Source organism: Chrysemys picta, chromosome 2 (genome assembly GCF_011386835.1).
Source record: "Chrysemys picta bellii isolate R12L10 chromosome 2, ASM1138683v2, whole genome shotgun sequence".
Classification (NCBI taxonomy): domain Eukaryota; kingdom Metazoa; phylum Chordata; order Testudines; family Emydidae; genus Chrysemys; species Chrysemys picta.
Genome location: NC_088792.1, coordinates 187,125,288 through 187,148,800, shown reverse-complemented (window position 1 = coordinate 187,148,800; position 23,513 = coordinate 187,125,288). Strand labels below are relative to the sequence as shown.

Genomic DNA, 23,513 nt, shown 5'->3' with positions numbered 1-23,513 from the left:
AAGTCGGCTGAATGACATCCAGACAGACTATCTCCGAACCATGCCTAGGAAACATCTGTACGTGTTCATGCTTCCTACCGTCCACTTCCTTGCCCCTCATGTCCCACCCTCACACCAAAGTGGCGGGACCTGCAGCCACCTGAGGAGGGAGAACTCCAGTGGGCCAGCCTGTACTCCACTGTGGTTCCACGGCCCACCAGGGATATTAGTTGGCAGCTCCTCTTTGGAGCCATGATCTTGGCCATGTACCTGGCACAGTTCATAAACTCCCCCAACACCTATTCTTTCTGCAGCAAGAAGGAGACTCTGGCATACCCTACCTAGATTTATGTCAGACTGAAGGCCAGGGCCGGCTCTGGCTTTTTGCCCTAGGCAAAAAAGCTACCTGTCCCCTCTCCCTCCCCCCCCCCCCCCCCCAAGTGCGGCAGGGGAGGGCGCCGAGCCCAGCCCCGCAATCCCCGACCGGCCAGAGCGCCAGGGGGAGGGCAGCGAGCCCAGCCGGGGCTCTCCGCTCTCCCTGGCGGCCAGAGCACCGGGGGGAAGGTGGAGAGCCCCCAACCGGCCAGCGCGCCAGGGGGAGGGCAGCGAGCCAGGCGGGGGCTCTCCACTCTCCCCGACCGGCCGGCGCGCCCGGCTGGGGCCCCACCGCACCGCCCCCCTCCAGGCGCCGCCCCAAACACATGCTTGGGGGCTGGTGCCTGGAGCCAGCCCTGCTGAAGACCCTCTTCCAGCTCCTCCAGAACTTCTTATGCAGTTCTGGCTGCCTTTCTCCCCCCACCTCCTCATTTATGCATACCCCATCCATAACCCCACCACATCGCAAGACCTCCTTATCAGCTCCTTTTTCTGTTCATGCCTTTGAGCAGAGTTCCTCTAGGCAGTGTGCAATGGGTACACACCTTCCAAATTCTGCGAGAAGCGAGGCTGGGGTCCTACAGACAACAGCTTCCTTCAGTGGTTCATCCCCAGAGCACAGTCCATCTTGTGCAGTGAATGAGATATTTTTATATAAATGTTCATACACTTGTGTAACTCATAAAAGGGGTAGATGTAGCCAGTCATAAAACATTAAAATCACCAGCGGAGAGGAGACTAGATTTCAAAAGAGACAAAATTATCTGAGTCATCACATTTTTAGAAGTTTTACTCATGTCCTTTCAAAATTTCCCTTACAGTTGAAAGCCTGACATTCTTTTCCTGCCATGTACTTTGTGTAGGTGGATAAAAACGGTCACTGTGCAGACATGACATAATTTAAGTTTATACACTTAAAATTTAAAAAATTCATACATGAAGTCACAAAACTTGGAAAAAGAAATATAAAACCTGCTTCACGCAGACCCAGGCTAATCTTAACACTATTATTTTTAAGAGTATTTTCCATTAATCCTGAACAGTAGGACAATATTTCCACAGTATATTCTGCTATTGATAACAATAATTATTCTATGTAAGTCAAAAGTCAATCAAATGTTACTGCTTCAAAGAATCTGTCAGCCTGCTCTGTAAATATGGCTTTCAAATAAATAGTGGCTATCAATCAACATTCACATTCCCAACCTAATAGAAATTGTAGGCCCTAGAGTTGCGTATAAAAAGATCCTTGGACAGATGTTACGCAGAAGATATTTCAAATTTCTTAAGTAGTTGTTCTCACAGAAAAGTGGACTATTATCAACATCAATACTGCCCAGGAATAACCAACACACTTTATGAAGACAGAATGCAAACTATTCACACATTTAGATTTAAGAAATACTTGTTTCCAAAACACAAATAATACCAACTCAGTGCCTCTTGTCACAGAACTATAAGAACCTGCTCTTGGCAACAAAACTTCCAAATCTATGCCAGCTTTACGGATACAATGCAACCTGTTTCAAAATATCCTGTAAAATATTATAGTAGTAAAGCGCAGTCAAGAAAGTAACAAATACTTTCCTCCTGGATTGTATTTTCTAAATGGATAACCTACCTAATTCTCAATTACTGAGGGACAATCTCCTCTCATTGATATATTTTGCTTTCCACAACCAAATATCTGTAAAACTTTTCATGAGTGATGTACCCGAGTATTTGGATTCTAATATCTAAATTGTATTGTTAAATCTAGTCACCTAAATTTGGGTTATTGCTGATTATGTACTCTATGTATCATATGACTTTTGAAAACTAAATTTATATTTGTGGATAATCTAAGCACTATACCCAGATGTACAGACACTCTTTTCCCAACCTATGTGTTATATAATTTTTTTAACATTAGCTTTAATAAAATTGTTAAATCTGTTCTTACAGTCCTTTGTATTTCGTTATCCTTCTCTGCTTCTCTCCACATACATGTATCAAACACACTGGCAAATGAAGGCCCAGGGGTTGTGATGGGTTGTTGTTGTTGTTTTTTTTAAATACACATCCAAGTATGCAAGGGCAGAATATGTACCAGTACCATCACATTACTACAGTTCTCTGCTTATCTAAAAGGACAGACATATTAGCCTTGAGAAAACAGGAAAATATATTTGAATGAGATTAACTTTACTTTTTCCTCCTGGACAGTTTTAGAAATAATGATAGGGTCACATACAAAGAACATTTACTTTTAACTATAATATCCTCAACCTATGCAAAACAAACAAATACAAATAATAGATTAGTCTCTTAAAAGACTAGACAGTGTTAGTGTTACACTCTTTGGCAGTGTCATAGCCTCAAGAGAAACAGGGTGTTTGACACAGTTTAAAAATTCTTAAAAGAGATACAATTCTTTATAGGTTTGACCTTTTGTTTCTTGCTCACTCAGAATTCCCACTGATGTCCACAAGAGTTTAAGGAACACAAGGAATCCACAAACGGTCCCCTTTATTTTGAGATATGTTCACACAATAGTTTGTCAGACCACAACAAGAATGACTTATTGGAAGTTCTGACCAATAACCTAGAGATATATGCACAGTTTTCAAACACACAAGGCAAGAAAATAGAGAAAACAAGTGACACAGTTCAGAGTACACGTGGACAAATTTTCCATGGGTAGAATTAGTTTCTTAACAATAGTTGAAATGAGATTCTCCTAAATGTCTGTCTACTTTAATTAGAGTTACTATACTGTACTTACCAATATTTTGTTATCCACTTTATCTCCCTTGGTTTCTAGCTTTACTTTTTTCTTCACTGAAATTTTAATCTTCCTCCCAATAACATCCTTGATACTTTCTGAAATAATGAAGAACACCTTAATCAATATTTCCATTGTCAAGTAGAGATTAAAAGAAAACAACATTTTCAAACTTTCAGGGAAAATTCCTCAGTTTTATTGTATTAACTGACATTTTTCTACCCTGCACTTCTCTGTTGCACTCATTTAATAGAGGTTATACACGCATCAATCTGACTCCAATAAAAAAAATAAAGCCACATTTAATTTATGAGAAGTTTGTCATATACTCAGCTATTTAATGAACAAGTCTGTTGTCCTGAGATTAGACTTGTACTGAAGTCTTACTCTGCACATAGCAGTAATGTCATTTCATATTTCTCTACACCAGAGGTTCTCAAACTGTGGCCCATGGTCTGCGAGCTCCATTCAGGTGGTCTGCAGTTAGTTCCCTCTAAGGTGCACGCCTGGGCGGCCGCACACAGAACAATGAAGGGCCACCCACCTCATTAGTGGAGACACACAGGCGCGGCTCCACTAATTAGGTGCCTGGACACTGGAAAAGATGCACATGTAAGGTGAGGTGGTGGCCTTGGGGAAATAAGGTGTAGGTGGGAGGGGGCAATGGGGGAGGAGGAAATGGGGGGGGAGGGATTTGGGAAATGCAGGGCAGTGGCGGTCAGAGAAAGAGGCGATTTTCCCCAGCTCCAGGGCTGCGGCGAGAGATGGCCCTCCTCCCCAGCCCCAGCTCGGGGGCTGCCACGGTGGGGGAGACAGGGCACATCCATCACATTAGAAAGCTAAGACTGCTGATATTAAAATAGGAGTTGTGCGCTTTTATTTGTAGAACAAAAAAACATTAATAATTATGAAGTTATATAATATACACACACACAGTGCTTTTATCCAAAGCGCTTTACAATAGTTAGCTAACGGTACAAACAACATTTGGAAAGATCATTAAGTGGTCCGTCAAGACCTTCAGCAATTTTCAGGTGGTCTGCGAAAAATAAGTTTGAGAACCAATGCTCTACATTCTATTGAGATAATAAAAATATCCCCAAGACAAGTCACTTTGGGAGCACTACTTATTACCTGGCTAAACCAACTATGTGAAATACCAAATGGCTCATTCTTCATTACTTGAAAACACTATGAACAAACTTATGCTCTCACTTCATCTGAAAACCCTGTTGAAGTCAATGGACACGCTGTAGCAGCACAATTCAGACCTTTATTGTTAATATTTTGGTGGTCAGATGGCTCTAATAATAGAATACAGAGTTTTCCACACCTAATTTACGATGGGCATCCAGTCCAGTTCCACATGTTAACCCCTGACCACTGTACAGAGGCTCTGTGAAATGCAGTACTGGTTTCAGTCCAAGGCCTAGTGGTTACATATGAACCTCATGGAACCAACACCCAACCTTATATAATTTACATCATTTTTGACATTCTCAGCATAGCAACCAAGTACTGAATGAACATAAAGACCAAACTAGCCTCTCTTCTCTTAAGGCCTCAACCCTGTCCATGAAGTGGTGTCAGGAAGCTTACACTATTACTGTCACTGGTGGACAAAGAGAGGAATTCAGCCACAAGGGCAGTCAACTATCACCTCTGATAAGTATTACATTCACTTTTCTTTTTTTGAGAGAGAGAAAAAATGGTACGGGGGGGGGGGGTGGTGAGAAAGCCTTTCAAACATACATAACTGGTACTTTTTAAAGGGGAAATTTATCAACAAACATGTGGACAAGGGCGATCCAGTGGACATAGTGTACTTAGATTTCCAGAAAGCCTTTGACAAGGTCCCTCACCGAAGGCTCTTACGTAAATTAAGCTGTCATGGGATAAGAGGAAAGATAGTTTCATGGATTGAGAACTGGTTAAAAGAACGGAACGAAGGGTAGGAATAAGTGGTAAATTTTCAGAATGGAGAGGGGTAACTAGTGGTGTTCCCAAAGGGTCAGTCCTCGGACCAATCCTATTCAACTTATTCATAAATGATCTGGAGAAAGGGGTAAACAGAGAGGTGGCAACGTTTGCAGATGATACTAAACTGCTCAAGATAGTTAAGACCAAAGCAGACTGTGAAGAACTTCAAAAAGATCTCACAAAACTAAGTGATTGGGCAACAAAATGGCAAATGAAATTTAATGTGGATAAATGTAAAGTAATGCACACTGGAAAAAAATAACCCCAACTATACATACAATATGATGGGGGCTAATTTAGCTACAACTAATCAGGAAAGAGATCTTGGAGTCATCATGGATAGTTCTTTGAAGAAGTCCACACAGTGGCAGTCAAAAAAGCAAACAGAATGTTAGGAATCATTAAAAAGGGATAGAGAATAAGATGGAGAATAGCTTATTGCCCTTATATAAATCCATGGTACGCCCACATCTTGAATACTGCGTACAGATGTGGTCTCCTCATCTCAAAAAAGTTATACTGGCATTAGAAAAGGTTCAGAGAAGGGCAACTAAAATGATTAGGGGGTTGGAACGGATCCCATATGAGGAGAGATTAAAGAGGCTAGGACTTTTCATCTTGGAAAACAGGAGACTAAGGGGGGATATGATAGAGGTATATAAAATCATGAGTGGTATAGAGAAAGTGAATAAGGAAAAGTTATTTACTTGCCAGGGTCTGGAGGCTGCCCGGCAAACCATGAAGCCGGTAGCGCTCGGGCTTCAGACAGCCCCTATTCCTCCGGACCCTGCACCCCCAGCCGGGCACTTCCCCTCCCGGGCTCCAGCTGCTGTGCTCCTCCCCTGACTCTTCAGCTCTGTTTAAGAGCCAAGCTGCCCGAGCCAGCGCTACGGGCTTCGGGCAGCCCCCTTGCCTCCGGACCCTGCGCCGCCGGAGCAAAGCAGCTGGAGCTGGGGAGGAGAAGTGCCCGGCCGGCGGCTGGGGTCCGGAGGAAAGGGGGCTGCCTGAAGCCGGTAGCACTGGCTCGGGCAGCTTGGCTCTTAAACAGAGCCGAAGTCTGAGTCAGGGGAGGAGCAGAGCAGCCGCGGGAGAGGAAGTGCCTGTCCGTATTTTTCCCGGACATGTTCGGCTTTTTGGCAATTCCCCCCGGACGGGGGTTTGATTGCCGAAAAGCGGGACATGTCCGGGAAAAACCGGACGTATGGTAACCCTATGCAAATCTGTGTACACAGAGTCAATCCCTTACATCTCTCTAAAAGTGCAAAGTTTCAAAAAGTTCAATGAATAGAAGACTGTTGGGGGCGGAATAGATCTGGACAAGGAGAAGTCTGGAGATAAATGTGAGAAGGGAGGGACAGGCAGTAGAAACAAAAGTGAAACTGTTTGAGCAACATATTCCAGAAGTCTTGAGGTCTTTCTGAGTGTAGCCTTCATTGATTTGAGATCTACCATACCATTCTCTCACTAGAAGGGAAAACCTATAATGGCAGCAGGCCATAAAAGAGACCCACTTTGGGAATATTTTAATGAGGTTCCTCTACCTGTGGGTAAGCAGGGCTGGGTGCAAAATGCAAACAGCGCAACAAAGAAACGCAAGGCCTGGTTGCCCGAATGAAACAACATCATGAGAAGTGTTCCTTCTCAGGAGGAAGCTGCCTTGAAGATGATGAAAGGAACATGTCTGAACATGCAGGATCTTCAGGCTGGTAAACTTTTTTATTTCATACTTCTTTCTTAAGGACTGCCTATCTTCCTTCTCGACGACTCTTGAATTCTCATGTCTGAGCAAAAAATATAGTTGTTACTCTATGGTACTATCATTTTAGATGCAGTTGTGATAAAAAATAAATAGCTGAAATAGGCAGATCGTCTTTTTACAATTTCACCTTTAAAGTAGTATTGAGTGTCAGTGAATGCAATGAGTAATACTAAATGAACAGTATGGTAATAATAATTAAATAACTGCGCTGACTTATTTTGTTTAGGAGAATCCATCCTCAACATACAGGATTCTGAGGACTATCCAACTTCAAGATCATCATCATCATCTTCTATAGTTTCAGAGTTATCTGCCAATGAGAGTGTTTCAGTCACATCATGTATATCGCATAGCCAGAGTATATCAACTGTAGCAAAAAAAAAATATATATATATATATAGCTACAGTATATCACCTGTAGCAAAAGGAAAAAAAACTCCATCATCCAGAAACAACCATAGATAAGTTTGTGATAAGACCCAACAGATTACAAAAAGAGGTAATTGATAAAAAAAATTGCCCATTTTGTTCATGCAACAAACTCTCCTTTTCCTATGATTGAGAACCCACACTTCATTAACATGATTCAGACATTAAGATCAGGACACAGTCCACCCAACAGAGCAGATGACGCAGGCAAATTGCTGGATAAAGTTTATGAAAGAGAAATTGAGCAGTATGCAAAAGGTCTAGAGGGTAAAATTGTTAACCTGAGTCTTGATGGGTGGAGCAATGTCCACAATGATCCTGTTGTATGTGCTTGTGTGACAACAGAAGAAGGGAAATGTCTTCCCTACAGAAACAATTGATACATCCAGAAATGCGCACACAGCAGAATACTTACAAGTAGCAGCAGTAAAAGCTATAACAAACTGTGAAAAAAAATTCAAATGTCTAGTATGCAGCTTGGTCACAGACAATGCTGCAAATGCATCCAAGATGAGAAGAAATTATTTAGAAGAGTGAAGAGAGTCACAAGCTGTGCTCATTTGATGCACCTGCTAGCCAAAGACTTCAGTGTTCCAGAAATAGAGGCTAATGTTGGTGAAATTGCAAAATACTTTCATAACAACCACTTTGCAGCAGCTGCTCTGAAAAGAGTGGGAGGAACCAAGCAAACTCTCCCACAAGACGTGCGCTGGAACTCAGTAGTGGACTGTTTTGAGCACTATATCAAGAACTGGCCTAATCTGATGACAGTTTGTGAACAAAATCATGAAAAAATAGATGGCACTGTCACAGCCAAAGAGAAATGTTGAACACATGCTGAGTACCCTGAAGCCTATTTCTGTAGCCTTGAACAAAATGCAGGGAAATAGCTGTTTTATTGCTGACACTGTTGAAATCTGGAAGGAACTGAGTGAGATCTTAAGAAGAGAAATATGCAATGACAGAGTTAAATTACAAGCATTAAAAAAACAAATGAGACAAGCACTATCTCCAGCTCATTTTCTTGCAAATAGTCTCAATACTCGGTACCTGGGTCAAACTTTAACTGCTGAAGAAGAGGAGTTGGCTATGACAAGCAATCATTCCTCCATAATGCCAACTATAATAAACTTCAGAGCTAAGAGTGAATCATTCAAGAAATACATGTTTGCTGATGATGTTTTAAAGAAAGTCACACCAGTGAACTGGTGGAAGTCACTTAAGTACTTGGATTCAGAGACTGTTCAAGTGAATCTCACTTTTAACAGAAGTAGCTTCTTCTGCCGGTGTAGAGAGACTATTTTCTTCCTTTGGACTAATTCATTCCAAATTGAGAAATTGTTTGGGACCTGAAAAAGCAGGAAAACTTGTTTTTCTTTGCCAGATTATGAACAAACAGGAAAATTAAGGTGAAGATGACGGAGTTAGCTGCAGAAGCCAATATTTTAAGTTTCTCATGTTTACCTGGCTGACATGGTCAGTTAATTTTTTTTTTTTAATATTTCATTTAACTATTTTAGTTAAAAACAATTTTAACAAAAACAAACCCAATTTTAAAAAACTTGAATGTTTAAATTCAAAATTCCATATGCTTGTTTTGTTAAAATATTATATGCTGTTGAAGAAAAATAATCCAGACTACATAACATTGTTGTTTTAGTTAAATAAAACAATTTAAATGCCTGTCTGGTGATGTTCTCCTCCTAATACAGCATGGCAAGAAAATCCTCCAGATATTAATGATTAACCTGTTGAATTGGAGATATTTATGAAGTCATTGGGAGCTGAACTATCTGCTTCAATTACCTTTGGTAAATTAAATAACCAAACAATCATTCATTTTCTGATATAGCTGTAAAACTAATCTGAAAATTTTCAAAATAAATCACTTTAAAAATGTATAGTGTGTACCTTCTAAAAATTAAATCTATACTTATCTCTGAGTTGTGAAGAATATGTATTAAGGTTATAACAACCAACAAGAATACACTTTTATGTAGAAATCCATGATTAAATCAAGTCTTCCTGAATAGTGATTTAAATTGTGATTTATATCATTTTGATTTAAATCAAATCCACCCTGCCAATTTGGGATGAACATTTTTTCAAAATACGTGACATTTTTTTCAGGAGGAGAATTCTGTTTTCCAGACAGTGGTAGTCAGACACTCAGTCCCTCCAGGCCACATGGCTGCTGTGAGAGGAGTATTGGTGGTATCTCTACAACTTTACCCAGCCTCACCCTAGCCTTATCTTTTGATTCCTCCTCCCCAGTTAATAGCTCCAAATGCTTCTGCCCTGTTCACAGCTTTGTCAAGCAGCAGCAGACTGAAGTTGACTTGATTCTTGTCTGTTTCACACAGGGTTTTAAAGAGCAACAGTGAAACTGATTTACAAACTTGTCCATTTTACAGGCTGTTGACTGGGAAAGCTATAAAGGACCATCAGAGGCACTGGAGTAGAGACTCAGGAAAAATTCACAGCACCAATTCACACTAAGGTTCTTTTTGTAACTAAGAGCTAGAAACTTGTTTCAAATACAACATTTTACAGAATTCCCCACATAAAGAAAGTTTCCTACCCATCACTAGCAAGTGCATTTTTCAAGTCATTTTACAGACCAGAAATCTGTGGCAACAGGAAGCTAAGGCCCAAATTTTCAAGTACTCACTTATTTTGATTGGGCACCCAGAAATGGAGACAATCTGAGACACAAGCACCTCTTAAACCAGGCTGCAAGTGTTTCAAAATTAGCACAGACAATTTTGAATATTGTGTCCCAAGTGACCTGCTGAAGGTCACATAGGAAGCATGTGGCAGAACTGGGACTAGAATTCAAGCTTCCAGATTCCCAGTTTAGCCATTGTGTTTTACCCATTAAGTTTTGCTCAATGTCCTTTTCACAGAGCTCTCAGATCACTAGGGAATCCTGATGGTCTAGCAAGAAAATAATTTTTTCCTCCTTATGAAATACTCCACTATGACCAGAGTGTTCTCGTCATCATAAATTAGGTAAGCAAACAAAAATACGAATTAGACACAGGGCACTAAGGCCCCCCAATACTATATGCTGATCTGTGTGAACAGAACCCTGGACCCATGCAGAGCCCCACTGCAGTATATTTGGCTCTCAGTGAGGGGGGGGGGGGGTGGCAAGCAGGCCAGTTTCCCAGGGCCTCACACCACAGGGGGCTCTGCAAGGGTAAGTTACATGCTTCAACCCGGAATGATGGGGCTCGGGCTTCAGCTCTGCCACGCTGGGCACCGGCTTCAGATAAGGATCACAAGTGAAAAACAGGAAGACAAATCAGCCTCCTGAAAGTAGTACAGTAGTCTGGAAACTACCTGAAAGCGGTACAGTAGTCTTGAGAACCACTGGCATACACTGTGTCAAGGTTGCTATATATAAACGGCAAGCCTTGAAAGGAGTAGCCTGTAGATTCAGCATGGAAAGCAAGTGATTAAAGGACTGTTGTTTTTATTTAACTTGCAATAGCAAGTCTGCCTATGTAGATAAGCTTGCAAGATCAGAGCAAAATTCTGAAATCTGACTCAAGTTAGTGTCAGATGTTGGTACTTTATGGTACAATCTAATGTCTTATTTGTGGAAGTGGTGTCATAATGACTCAGCTTTGTTCCATGGTTCTCTTAGCATAGGTGACACACCTTAACCCATCACATATTAATTTATAGTGGAAATCCATTTACAACATTAACACATGCTAACTGCTCAATAGTTAAATACATTTGGCTGTTTTAAAGGCAGGCCAAAAAAAAAGCTGATGGTTCAAAATGTTCTCTGTCTACACCTAGCCCCACCACCTACTATACTTTTAATTCATGGCGTAGACGCTCCCAAGTAGCTTTAGCACCACTTGTGATGAGTTGTGATTTGTGAAGAGTAAAAAACATTAAATACTCTTTTTCTTTGTACATTACCTTATGCACTGCATTCCCAGAGAACTGAATTACAAAAAGATATATATGCTGGAATAAAATGAAGCGTGTGCTCTAACATGTCAAAAGCTAGGAAAATGTCAAAGTTAAGGCTCTCTGAAATATCCTCCCTCCCTCACACCTCTATGCACACGTATTTCAAAAAGAAGAACAGGAGTACTTGTGGCACCTTAGAGACTAACAAATTTATTAGAGCATAAGCTTTTGTGGACTACAGCCCACTTCTTCGGATGCATATAGAATGGAACATATATTGAGGAGATATATATACACACATACAGAGAGCATAAACAGGGGGGAGTTGTCTTACCAACTCTGAGAGGCCAATTAATTAATTAAGACAACTCCCCCCTGTTTATGCTCTCTGTATGTGTGTATATATATCTCCTCAATATATGTTCCATTCTATATGCATCCGAAGAAGTGGGCTGTAGTCCACAAAAGCTTATGCTCTAATAAATTTGTTAGTCTCTAAGGTGCCACAAGTACTCCTGTTCTTCTTTTTGCGGATACAGACTAACACGGCTGTTACTCTGAAACGTATTTCAAAGGGCTCCAAACAATTGCATATGGCACCATAGCTATGCATAAGGGCATAGAAGGAGATGGAGAGGTTAAGAGTAGTTTTAAACTATAAATTTTCTTGCTCTTGCAAGTTAAATAAAAACAACAGACCTTTAACCGCTTGCTTTCCATGCTGAATCTATAGGCTACTCCTTTCAAGGCTTGCCGTTTATATATAGCAACCTTGACACAGTGTATGCCAGTGGTTCTCAAGACTACTGTACCGCTTTCAGGTAGTTTCCAGACTACTGTACTACTTTCAGGAGGCTGATTTGTCTTCCTGTTTTCCACTTGTGAGCCTTGTCTGAAGCCTGTGCCCTACATAGCAGGGCTGAAGCCAGAACCACATCACCTGGGGCTGAAGCATGTAACTTGCCCTTGCAGAGCCCTCTCTGGTGTGGGGCCCTGGACAACTGGCTTGCTTGCCACCCCCTAACGCAACCCCTCTAAACCCATCCCGTGACCCCTCTGGGAGTCACAACCCCTAGGTTTAGAAACACTGATCCAGAGGAGTTGAGTACCCCCTGGAAGAGCTCGGTGTACCCCGTCGAGAACCACTGCTGTACGCTGTGCTGTCATGAAGGCCCATGTAGAATGTCACTATACGTTTCCAGGGTGGGGACATGCACTGTCTACTTTTCAGCCACTGAAATGGTTAATGCGGTGTTTTCACTCCGGTTTTTGTTGGCTTACAGCTGCTGAACGCACGGGACTGGGCTGCTATTTCTAGGGCTTCAAAGGCTGTAATCCCCCCCAGTAGCAAATCTCTCCAGCAGCAATGCCAAAAAACAGGAGCCGCAGCATGGCTTTCCCTCGCTGACTTCCCCTCCCCACCCTACCTTCGCCCTCACGGCACCTTCCCCACCACGCCTCCCCACGGCACGGCTGGGGCGGGCAATGACCAGCGCCACCCGCCCGATGGCCTCAAAACTTCCCCACCTCCAGAAGGCTCAGACCCCCCCCCCTCCCCGCCGCCATGCCTTCCCCCACCCTTACAAACAGACGTGCCCCCCAAACACACACCCACACCCGGAGGGGAGAAACGCGGGGCTCACCTAGCAGCTCCCGGGGCACCTCGGAGCTCTCGTCGCTCATCGTGGCCCGGGCGAGGGGCGGCGGCGCTGCGGCTGGCTGGCGAAACTACTTCGCTCCCTCTTCCCCGCGCCAGCAAAATGGGGGCGAGAGCGGCTGGTTTGCGGGGGAAACAAGTGGCTGCGCTGGACGAGCTCAATGGGTTATTGCTACATGGCTCCTCCTGGCTCCGGTGCCGGGGTCTTTCCAGGGGCGGGTCAGCTAGGAACGCGGCTCCTTCCTTCTTCGCTCCCCTGCAGTCCCCTCCTCCTGCCGCCCTCTGTTCCCGGCTCCCCCCTTCCCTCCCCGCCAAGCGGGCACCTACTGGCCCCGAGGTGCCAGCGGAAGGCGTGGGCGGAGGTGGAAATGCCTCGCCCCCGGCCGGTCCCGCACGGCTCGCAGCGCAGCGCAGCGCAGCGCAGCCCAGCCCCGGGGAGGGCTCTACGCAGCCCCAGCCAGAGCCGCTCGCCTCACCTCGCGAGAGCGATCAGCGGCCGGGAAGCTCCCGCACTCCCACCCGCGAGGTGCCGGGGGAGAGGGAGCCACACGCGCACGCCTGCCAGCCGCCAAGAACATCTCCTTCAGGGAGACATGTTGGCAGCCCTGCCCGCCGCAGGGAGAGTTTCTCTGCACACACCATGCGCAGAGGGAGAGAGGACAGATTAGGGGCATTAAGCAGCCCCTCCTTGCTTTCGCTAGAGTCACATAACCTGCAGAGACAGAGAGACCAAGGGGGCCATCTGCTGGTTGGGAATGGAGGAAGGCGTTTGGAGGGATTCCTGTTTCCCAGCCTCTTTCCTCTCTTCCAAAAAGCTGAAACAGGAGGCAGATGCGGGAAAGGGACCACCAGCTGACACAAACACATGCCCTGCAGGGGTCCCAGACTGCCAGTCACTTGGGAGGAAGAAGACCACCTCACCAGAGATCTAATTGTGAAGCAGTTTGAATTTTGAAAGCCTCTCCAGCCTCTAAAAAATGATTTTGCAAAGGTGTGTTGCAATCAGACATTTCTCATATTGCTCATACAGTGTCACACTCCTAGATGGATCATGTGGCTTGCATAGTTCTTTAATCAAATGTGGGTGCTTCTCACTCTAGTCACCAGTTCCCTCCTATGACTTTGGGCAAGTCACTCATGCCTCTCTTTCCTCCCCTCTTAGCCTTAATCTAGCTTGCCTATTTGGATCCTAAACTCTTTGAGGCCTGGACTGTCTCTTACTATGTGTTTGTACAGCACCTAGTACAACAGGGTCACAGTCTAGGTTGGGTTCTCTACCATAACACAGATAATAAAAGTGATAATTTAGAGTAAATATACCCAAATAAATGGAGATATCCTCTCTCCTAGAACTGGAAGGGACCTTGAAAGGTCATTGAGTCCAGCCCCCTGCCTTCACTAGCAGGACCAAGTAGTGATTTTGCCCCAGATCCCTAAGTGGCCCCCTCAAGGATTGAACTCACAACCCTGGGTTTAGTAGGCCAATGCTCAAACCACTGAGCTCTCTCTCCCCCTTAATCATAACCCACCATCATAACTTGCACCCTGGCATTGTCAGCCTCAGCAGAGAAGCCCCAGAACTGAATGTATAAGGAGACTGAACTCTCCCCACTAGTGCTGGTATCTCCCTGTCAGAACACAGGCCTAAGGTGGGACAGCTAGCTCCATTGCTGTCCTTGCGGCATCTGATTGTGGATCAAACTCACCAGTTAGCTGGGTGTCAAGTCAGGACCTTTCAGGATATCACCTTTTGCTTCATTCACATAAACAAAATTAAAAGATTTTGTATTAATTACACTTTTGTATTAATGACACTTTTTCATATTCAGTCATCACAATTTGACCTTATTTGCACTAGCATGGTACCTAACCATTAACACCAATGGGAAACATTGCAACAATGCTAGCACCAGAAGTGTAATACTGGTGTAGGCCAGGTGCACGCATTTTCCCAGTCCTGCAACTGATTCCACATGGGAGAACCCATTTGCGATCATGAAGTCAGTGAAGTTCTGTGTGGGAGCAGGAATCTGCTCATGCAGACCCAGTTGCAGGATGGACCTCTGATAGAAGTATTTACCCATGAGTAAAAAGAGTAATGAAATTGCTTTTGCTGATGTACTCTCTGGATTTGTATTCCAGGAACTTTGCTTTTGTTTGTTTCTTTAAGGTTTATATGATAGAGTGACTGTGATCATGAAATCAGTTTTTCTTGTCTGCTGCCTGGGAAAGTGATTGCCAAACCTGGATCAGTTTAAACCTTTAATGAATTGGATAACCTTTGATCCAAAGTTCATCTATCTCTTTCTCATTCCCATACCTTATCTCTCTAGGGAAGGTCAGTTGGTTTTGCACTTGTTCTAAAGATAAAGAAGGGATGTCATTATTGTGGGTTGTTTCCCAGTCTCAGAGAGAAGGAAAAGCAAAAGTTTTCCAGTTTGTAGTAGACAGAAAGGAATCAAACATCCCTCCTTTCCTAGTACTAAATAGATAACATCTTAAGATATTTTTCTCATTACACATTTATGTTGAGAATTTTGTGAGTGCATACCAATCAAATTACAAAATATATAGCCCTTGAATAACCTAATTATACATATAATTGTGTATACATATGAAAACAAGGACAGAAGATTATATGGGGTGGGAGGGAGGAGGTAAAACAGCAATGGGAATACTGTAACACTTTTAGAGTAGCTAACTAGTGGAAGCCTGTAATTTCATTGAAAGGATCATTTTCACTGCAGCAGGATCCTGATTGGCTGTCCCACATCCTGAAGGGGTGGATTAATACATAAAGCTCATATTTCAAACACTCTGAAAATAAGTGACAGGTTTTGGAGATCAAAGTTATTTATGTCTAATGAGGAAAACTGAAATACATTTCACAAGAGCAACAGCAGCATAACTCCAAGAAGCTTATGTTTAACAATAAAACACAGCAAATAAGGATTACTGCATGCCTTTAGGAGAAACAGAACTTGCTATTTGAAATAGTGAGTATTGGTTAATCTGTGACCACACATTTCCTCACCCCTACAACACCCACCAGTTATCCAAATAATTTTTGAGGTAACCATACTACAAAACAAACATGCTCACTAACATAATGGATGAAATTAGCTATATGTATCTCTCAGAAAAATAGCCAGTGCAAATCTGTAAAGTACAAGAAAAAGTAAACTAGAAGGACATCTACCAATAGCAAATGAGGAAAACATCTGAAGAAAATATAAAGCAAATAAATTTCATTTATCATCTTCCACCTCCTCCCCTAGTATCATATACCCCACTCATTCCAATTTTGTTTATTAGATATGCATTTTGTATAGTTTCTGAATAATATATTTAGATCTATTGCACCCCATGCATGTTAGAGTGAGCATGCATATGCAGTACCAGGGTAAACAGGCACCATTAGGCAGAAGAATGAAAAAGAATTCATAGTTTCAGACATTTTAAGGCCAGAAGAGATCATTAGATCATCTAGTCTGACCCCCTATGTAATATAGGCCACATAATTTCACCCATTTATTGCAATAGATCTAAATATATTATTGGAAATAGTGACCATAATACAATAGCATTCAACATCCCTGTGGTGGGAAGAACATCTCAACAGCCCAACACTGTGGCATTTAATTTCAAAAGGGGGAACTATGCAAAAATGAGGGGGTTAGTTAAACAGAAGTTAAAAAGTACAGTGACTAAAGTGAAATCCCTGCAAGCTGTGCGGGCGCTTTTTAAAGACACCATAATAGAGGCCCAACTTCAATGTATACCCCAAATTAAGAAACACAGTAAAAGAACTGAAAAAGAGCCACCGTGGCTTAACAACCATGTAAAAGAAGCAGTGAGAGATAAAAAGACTTCCTTTAAAAAGTGGAAGTCAAATCCTAGTGAGGCAAATAGAAAGGCGCATAAACACTGCCAAATTAAGTGCAAGAATGTAATAAGAAAAGCCAAAGGGGAGTTTGAAGAACAGCTAGCCAAAAACTCCAAAGGGAATAACAAAATGTACATCAGAAGCAGGAAGCCTGCTAAACAACCAGTGGGGCCCCTTGATGATTGAGATACAAAAGGAGCGCTTAAAGACGATAAAGTCATTGCGGAGAAACTAAATGGATTCTTTGCTTCAGTCTTCATGGCTGAGGATGTTAGGGAGATTCCCAAACCTGAGCTGGCTTTTGTAGGTGACAAATCTGAGGAACTGTCACAGACTGAAGTGTCACGAGAGGAGGTTTTGGAATTAATTGATAAACTTAACATTAACAAATCACCGGGAGCAGGTGGCATTCACCCAAGAGTTCTGAAAGAACTCAAATGTGAAGTTGCGGAACTGTTAACTAAGGTTTGTAACCTGTCCTTAAATCAGCTTCTGTACCCAATGACTGGAAGTTAGCTAATGTAACGCCAATATTTAAAAAGGGCTCTAGAGGTGATCCCAGCAATTACAGACCGGTAAGTCTAACGTCTGTACCAGGCAAATTAGTTGAAACAATAGATAAGAATAAAATTGTCCGATACATAGAAAAACATAAACTGTTGAGCAATAGTCAACATGGTTTCTGTAAAGGGAAATCGTGTTTTACTAATCTATTAGAATTCTTTGAAGGGGTCAACAAACATGTGGCAAGGGGGATCCAGTGGACATAGTGTACTTAGATTTCCAGAAAGCCTTTGACAAGGTCTCTCACCAAAGGCTCTTATGTAAATTAAGCTGCCATGGGATAAAAGGGAAGGTCCTTTCATGGATTGAGAACTGGTTAAAAGATAGGGAACAAAGGGTAGGAATTAATGGTAAATTCTCAGAATGGAGAGGGGTAACTAGTGGTGTTCCCCAAGCGTCAGTCCTCGGACCAATCCTATTCAACTTATTCATAAATGATCTGGAGAAAGGGGTAAACAGTGAGGTGGCAAAGTCTGCAGATGATACTAAACTGCTCAAGATAGTTAAGACCAAAGCAGTCTGTGAAGAACTTCAAAAAGATCTCATAAAACTAAGTGATTGGGCAACAAAATGGCAAATGAAATTTAATGTGGATAAATGTAAAGTAATGCACATTGGAAAAAATAACCCTAACTATACATACAATATGATGGGGGCTAATTTAGCTACAACAAGTCAGGAAAAAGATCCTGGAGTAATCGTGGATAGTTCTCTGAAAATATCCACGCAGTGTGCAGAGGCGGTCAAAAAAGCAAACAGGGTGTTAGGAATCATTAAAAAGGGGATAGAGAATAAGACTGAGAATATAGTATTGCCCTTATATAAATCCATGGTATGCCCACATCTTGAATACTGCGTACAGATGTGGTCTCCTCATCTCAAAAAAGATATACTGGCACTAGAAAAGGTTCAGAAAAGGGCAACTAAAATGATTAAGGGTTTGGAACGGGTCCCATATGAGGAGAGATTAAAGAGGCTAGGACTCTTCAGCTTGGAAAAGAGGAGACTAAGGGGGGATATGATAGAGGTATATAAAATCATGAGTGATGTGGAGAAAGTGGATAAGGAAAAGTTATTTACTTATTCCCATAATACAAGAACTAGGGGTCATCAAATGAAATTAATAGGCAGCAGGTTTAAAACAAATAAAAGGAAGTTCTTCTTCACGCAGCGCACAGTCAACTTGTGGAACTCCTTACCCGAGGAGGTTGTGAAGGCTAGGACTATAACAGAATTTAAAAGAGAACTGGATACATTCATGGTGGTTAAGTCCATTAATGGCTATTAGCCAGGACGGGTAAGGAATGGTGTCCCTAGCCTCTGTCTGTCAGAGGGTGGAGATGGATGGCAGGAGAGAGATCACTTGATCATTGGCCACTGTCGGTAGACAGGATACTGGGCTAGATGGACCTTTGGTCTGACCCGGTACGGCCTTTCTTATGTTCTTATGTTATTATGTTGTATTGAGCCCAATAACCTACATTTGACTAAAGCATATCTTTCAGAAGCAATAGTGCCTGTGTAACACCGACAGACCCTGGTCATCAAGAGGTGGGATTGAACCAGGGACCTCTGTGTATGAGCCTCTAATGCAAGGGTCGGCAATGTTCGGCACGCAGCTCGCCAGGGTAAGCATCCTGGCAGGCCGGGCCAGTTTATTTACCTGCTGACGTGGCAGGTTCGGCTGATCATGGCCCCCACTGGCCGCGATTCCCCGTACCGGGCCAATGGGGGCGGCGGGAAGCTGCGGTCAGCACATCGCTCGCCCGCGCCGCTTCTCGCCGCCCCCATTGGCCCGGGACGGCGAACTGCGGCCAGTCGGGGCCGCGATCGGCCGAACCTGCCGCGTCAGCAGGTAAATAAACTGGCCCGGCCCGCTAGGGTGCTTACCCTGGCGAGCCGCATGCCGAACGTTGCTGACCCCTGCTCTAATGCATGAGCTGAAAGCCACATGGCTCTTAGCTAAGGCTGTAGAGCAGACTCATTAATCTCTCTCTCTCTCTCTCTCTCTCTCTCTAAGGGCATGGCTACACTGGAAACTTCAAAGTGCTGTCGCGGGAACGGTAATCCACCTCCACGAGGGGATTAGCTCCGAGCACTGGGAGCGCGGCTCCCAGCACTTGGAGCCTGTCTACACTAGCGCCAGTTAGAGCATGATAAAATATAAGTGCAGACAAGCCCTTAGTCAGGGGTTCTCAAACTGGGGGTTGGGACCCCTCAGGGGGTTGCGAGCTGTAAGCCTCCATCCCAAACCCCGTTTTGCCTCCAGGATTTATAATGGTGTTAAATATATAAAAAAGTATTTTTAATTTATTAGGGTGGTCGCACTTAGAGGCTTGCTGTGTGAAAGGGGTCACCAGTACAAAAGTTTGAGAACCACTGCTCTAAGTGGTCTCAGTACCACTAGATGGGACAGGAACACCACACCCAGGAGGTGTGTGGGTTGCACCTGCAGCCTTACACACATTATGCACGGGGCATACCACCGTCAGCTGGGCTGCTGGAAGCAGGGCGAGGCTGAGCAGCCCCTCGGGGGAACCCTTGGTGCAGGAGCTGGCTTCAAGCAGGAGCGCCGCCAGCTTTTCTGCTGCCCTAGGCAGCAGAAGGTCCCTCCCTGAAATGCCGCCCCCCACAGAGGCAGCAGAAGGTCCCGCCGCCAAAATTCCGCCCCAGTCGCCGCCCCCCAAATTGTAGCACCCTAAGCGACCGCCTAGGTTGCCTAATGGGTTGCGCCAGCCCTGGCTTCAAGGCAGCAGTGAGGAGGAGCAGCACTGGCCACCCCACTGGTCACTCAGGTTTGGCCCCACAGTCTGCCATGATGGAGGGACTATGGGGCCAAATCTGAGCAGCGCTGTAACCCCTGGGCACCATTTCGCAATGTCACTCACTCAGTTTTGGCTCTGCCAACTCACCCCACACACCCCTGCATCATGCCAGAGCCAGATGTGAGTGAGCAGTGGGGTGGCCAATGCTGCTCCTCTGTGTTGCTGCTGTGGGGCTGGCTCTTGCACCAGAGATTCCCCTGGGGCCTACCTGGCCCCACCCTGATTCCAGTAGCCAGAGTCCCCTCTGCTCTGCCTGTAAGACTCCCTCAGCAACAGCCTCAAGGCTTTCTACAAGTACAGACAATGGGGTGAATGCCTGCATGGGGAGCCAGTGGGGAGACGGTCGGAAGACAGCCCTGGGGGAGGGGATGGACATGAGGGGGTTCAGTTGAACATCCCATGTGCAATATTTTGGGGGACTTCCATATACGGAAGGGCAGCTCATCTTCATTTAAAGATTTCAAGAAATGGAGACTGTACCACGTCCTTTGAGAGAACATTTTCACCTACTGAGCAACAGAATCAGTCAGGTTGAATCAGTGACCATCTGCACACAGAGCATGACGCTTTCCAGTGCTCCCCTCAGCCACTGTCCAATTTCTGTGTGAAGACAGATTCATTATTATTTATATTTGCTGTGTATTTAGCATGTCCACAGAACAAGAAAGAGGTTAACTTTCCCTTCACCCTTCTACAGAAGCCTTGTAACACGTGAGAAATGCTGCCGTGATTCCTGCCTGTAAGACAGAAGAACAGAGTGGATAATTGCATTTTGACTTGCTGAGAGGAAAATGCAGCCTTGTGGATTTCGACAATGAATAAAAAAAAGGAAGCGATTTTTCATTAACTGAGCTTTTCAAGGAAGAATAGCGTCCCCCACCCACTAGCAGAGAAGAAGACCTCATCTATGAAGTCACTTTAAAAGTCCTCTAAAGGGATAATTGATTTGCCTGTCATTGAATAGGCTATAGTGGATATTTATTATATATATATATATTAAAAGACTACTTCAATTATTGTAGTTTCTGACACAATGATAACTGCCAACGAGAGCAGTGGGCTGGATCATGTATGACTTAGATGGCTGAACAGAGCACAGCAGCTTGCACAGCTTATATGTACTGATGATAACAGAGCAGGAAGGAATCGGGAACTTCAGAGGACTTTGATCAGGGAGACGATTGACACAAAGAGAGGAAATCAGTGTAGTCAATCCAGAACCACAGCACTAGTACGTAAAATTAAAAATTGTTTACATAAAGTAGGTTGTCAGGAATTTGCCTTGGTTTCTCAGGGTTATTCTGTCTGGCCACACCAATAGAATTTCACATTCTGTATCTACATTCACTACATTTCATTTCAGTGTTCACATTTTCCCCATCTTTCTGTTGTCCCTGCTGTGAGCACCATCTAATCTGAATCCTCCCTCCTGATGAAAATGAAGTCAGTGCAACGTGAGTTGATGCCAAACCATTGATATTTTATGTCATAGGATAGAGTTCCATATTCGTAACTGTGTCCTACATAGGAACATCTTTGCACCACTGTGTCACAATATTTGCACTGAAGCATCTTGATGTTGTGCTGAGAAGTGACAATGTAATATCATCAAGAAACGATGCCACTCCCACTAAAGTCAATGGAAAGACTCCTATTGAATTCAGTGGGAGTTGGATTGACCTTCAAGTCACATTGTCAAGTTAACATGTGGCAAAGCAACATCATGATGTAGAAAATCATGTGAATTTGAAACATTTACACTGTAAGTTAGCTTGGCAGGATATGGGACAGAGCCATAAACATCAGACTGTCCCAAGAATATCAGCATGGATGGCAACTCTCCCTGAATGTGATAGAGCCACAGGGACAAATTTTCCCCCCAAAATCACCAGTGCAACCCCATGGATATTGTTTACTATAATGGGTTTAAATAGGATTAGCCAATGACAAAATTTGGCCTACAATATTAGTCAGTCAGACTTGACCAATGCAGGAAAATATTTCTTTTCTAGCATTGGAGTTTTGGAAATTAAAACATCCACAAAGATGGTAACACCCATCGGTGCGGAGCTCAGTGAAATATCACATTCAAATCACTCATGTGCTTCCAAATATATCCAAGTTCAGAAGTTTGTGAAATTTGTCAAACCACTTTGTTTCATCTCAGTATTCATCTCTGGCTTTTTTTTTAATTTTTACACAATAATTTATTTTGTTTAACTGCCTAGATTTGGCATCACTCTTAAACATAACATTTGGAGCCCACACTTTGCATTTGTTTAGAAATATTGTAAAGACCCCAGTGATTATGGATGATTTGCCACAAAACATAAGGCTGAAAGAGACTGAAGACAAACAGCTAGTTTATTGCACAATAAATAAATATGTCTTAAATTGGTGAATGATGATGTGCCTGCTTTTTGTTTAACCAGTTACAACAATATTGATAAGGAAAAATGCATGAACTCAATCAATCATTGATTTGGCAAAGGAAACAAAACACTTGCTAACAGACTGCTGCCTTTATCTGTGAATGTGAGTCTTTTCAAACCCTTTCTAGATGCTCTTTTGATTATTTTGGTACTACGTATAAAGCCTATTTTGTCTTGATTTTAAATATGCTGAATATAAATAAAGCAGCAGAGATGTATATTTTGATATGGCATACTCTGAAGACAGCATTAAGAAAAGAATTACAAACAGCAGCTGATGCCTCATGAAAACCTTTTAAAAAGTCTATTCAGAAGAATTTCTGGTTATACCACTGTATTATTATATCATTAATTTCTGTATTCCAGGATCATTGTTTCTCAAGAGCTCATCTGCTTCTGCTGCTTAGTTCTCACATGAAGGTATGATCCTTTGCATGTTCCATCACATTTGGTTACAATATTATAATATCTATGGCTTCAATTTGGGGAATAGACAGCCAAAGCTGACAAATTCTTAAATGGAGAGCCCAGTTCTCCTCCACCTTGTACCATGTATTGTCATCTACCACTGCATAAAGTACTGTACCCTTAAGAAGATATTCAAATCAGAATGGTAGCATTTTACACACACTTTGCACAGGTGTAAATGAGAATGCAAGTTGCAGGGCAATGGAGAATCCGCTCCAAGAGCTACAAAGGGTGCTCAGTGGGAGTTGCAGCTGCCTGACCTATTGGTCATTTTAACTTAACTTCCCCCATTTTTCAGGTCTGTGAAGTTACCTCCCCTTTCCCACTGCAGACCTCCACTGTGTGAAATGCCTTAGCGTGCATCTTTCTTTCTCTCCCATTGACTATGATGAAAATGAAAAAACATGGCTTGATCGGGTTTCTGTCAGTATTGGGAGATTAACTATCCCTCAGAACTAAGCT

The 23,513-nt window shown here is 43.2% G+C and overlaps 1 protein-coding gene across 9 annotated transcripts in view; it reads right to left on the bottom strand.

Moving 5' to 3' along the window:
- The window catches only part of CARMIL1 (capping protein regulator and myosin 1 linker 1), a 360,331-nt gene that overhangs the window by 250,830 nt on the left and 85,988 nt on the right, over positions 1-23,513 (bottom strand). For 3 of the 9 annotated variants that reach the window (XM_024102104.3, XM_065581992.1, XM_065581991.1), the window contains exons 1-2: positions 12,863-13,523; positions 3,119-3,216 (exon numbers count right to left, since the gene is read on the bottom strand). In XM_024102104.3, coding sequence (XP_023957872.2) covers positions 3,119-3,216; positions 12,863-12,902 — 138 coding nt within the window. In that variant the 5' untranslated portion in view covers positions 12,903-13,523. Of the gene's footprint in view, positions 1-3,118; positions 3,217-12,862; positions 13,524-23,513 lie in introns of those variants that run through there. The other 6 variants (XM_065581993.1, XM_065581996.1, XM_065581997.1 and 3 more) reach the window with 3 other exon arrangements.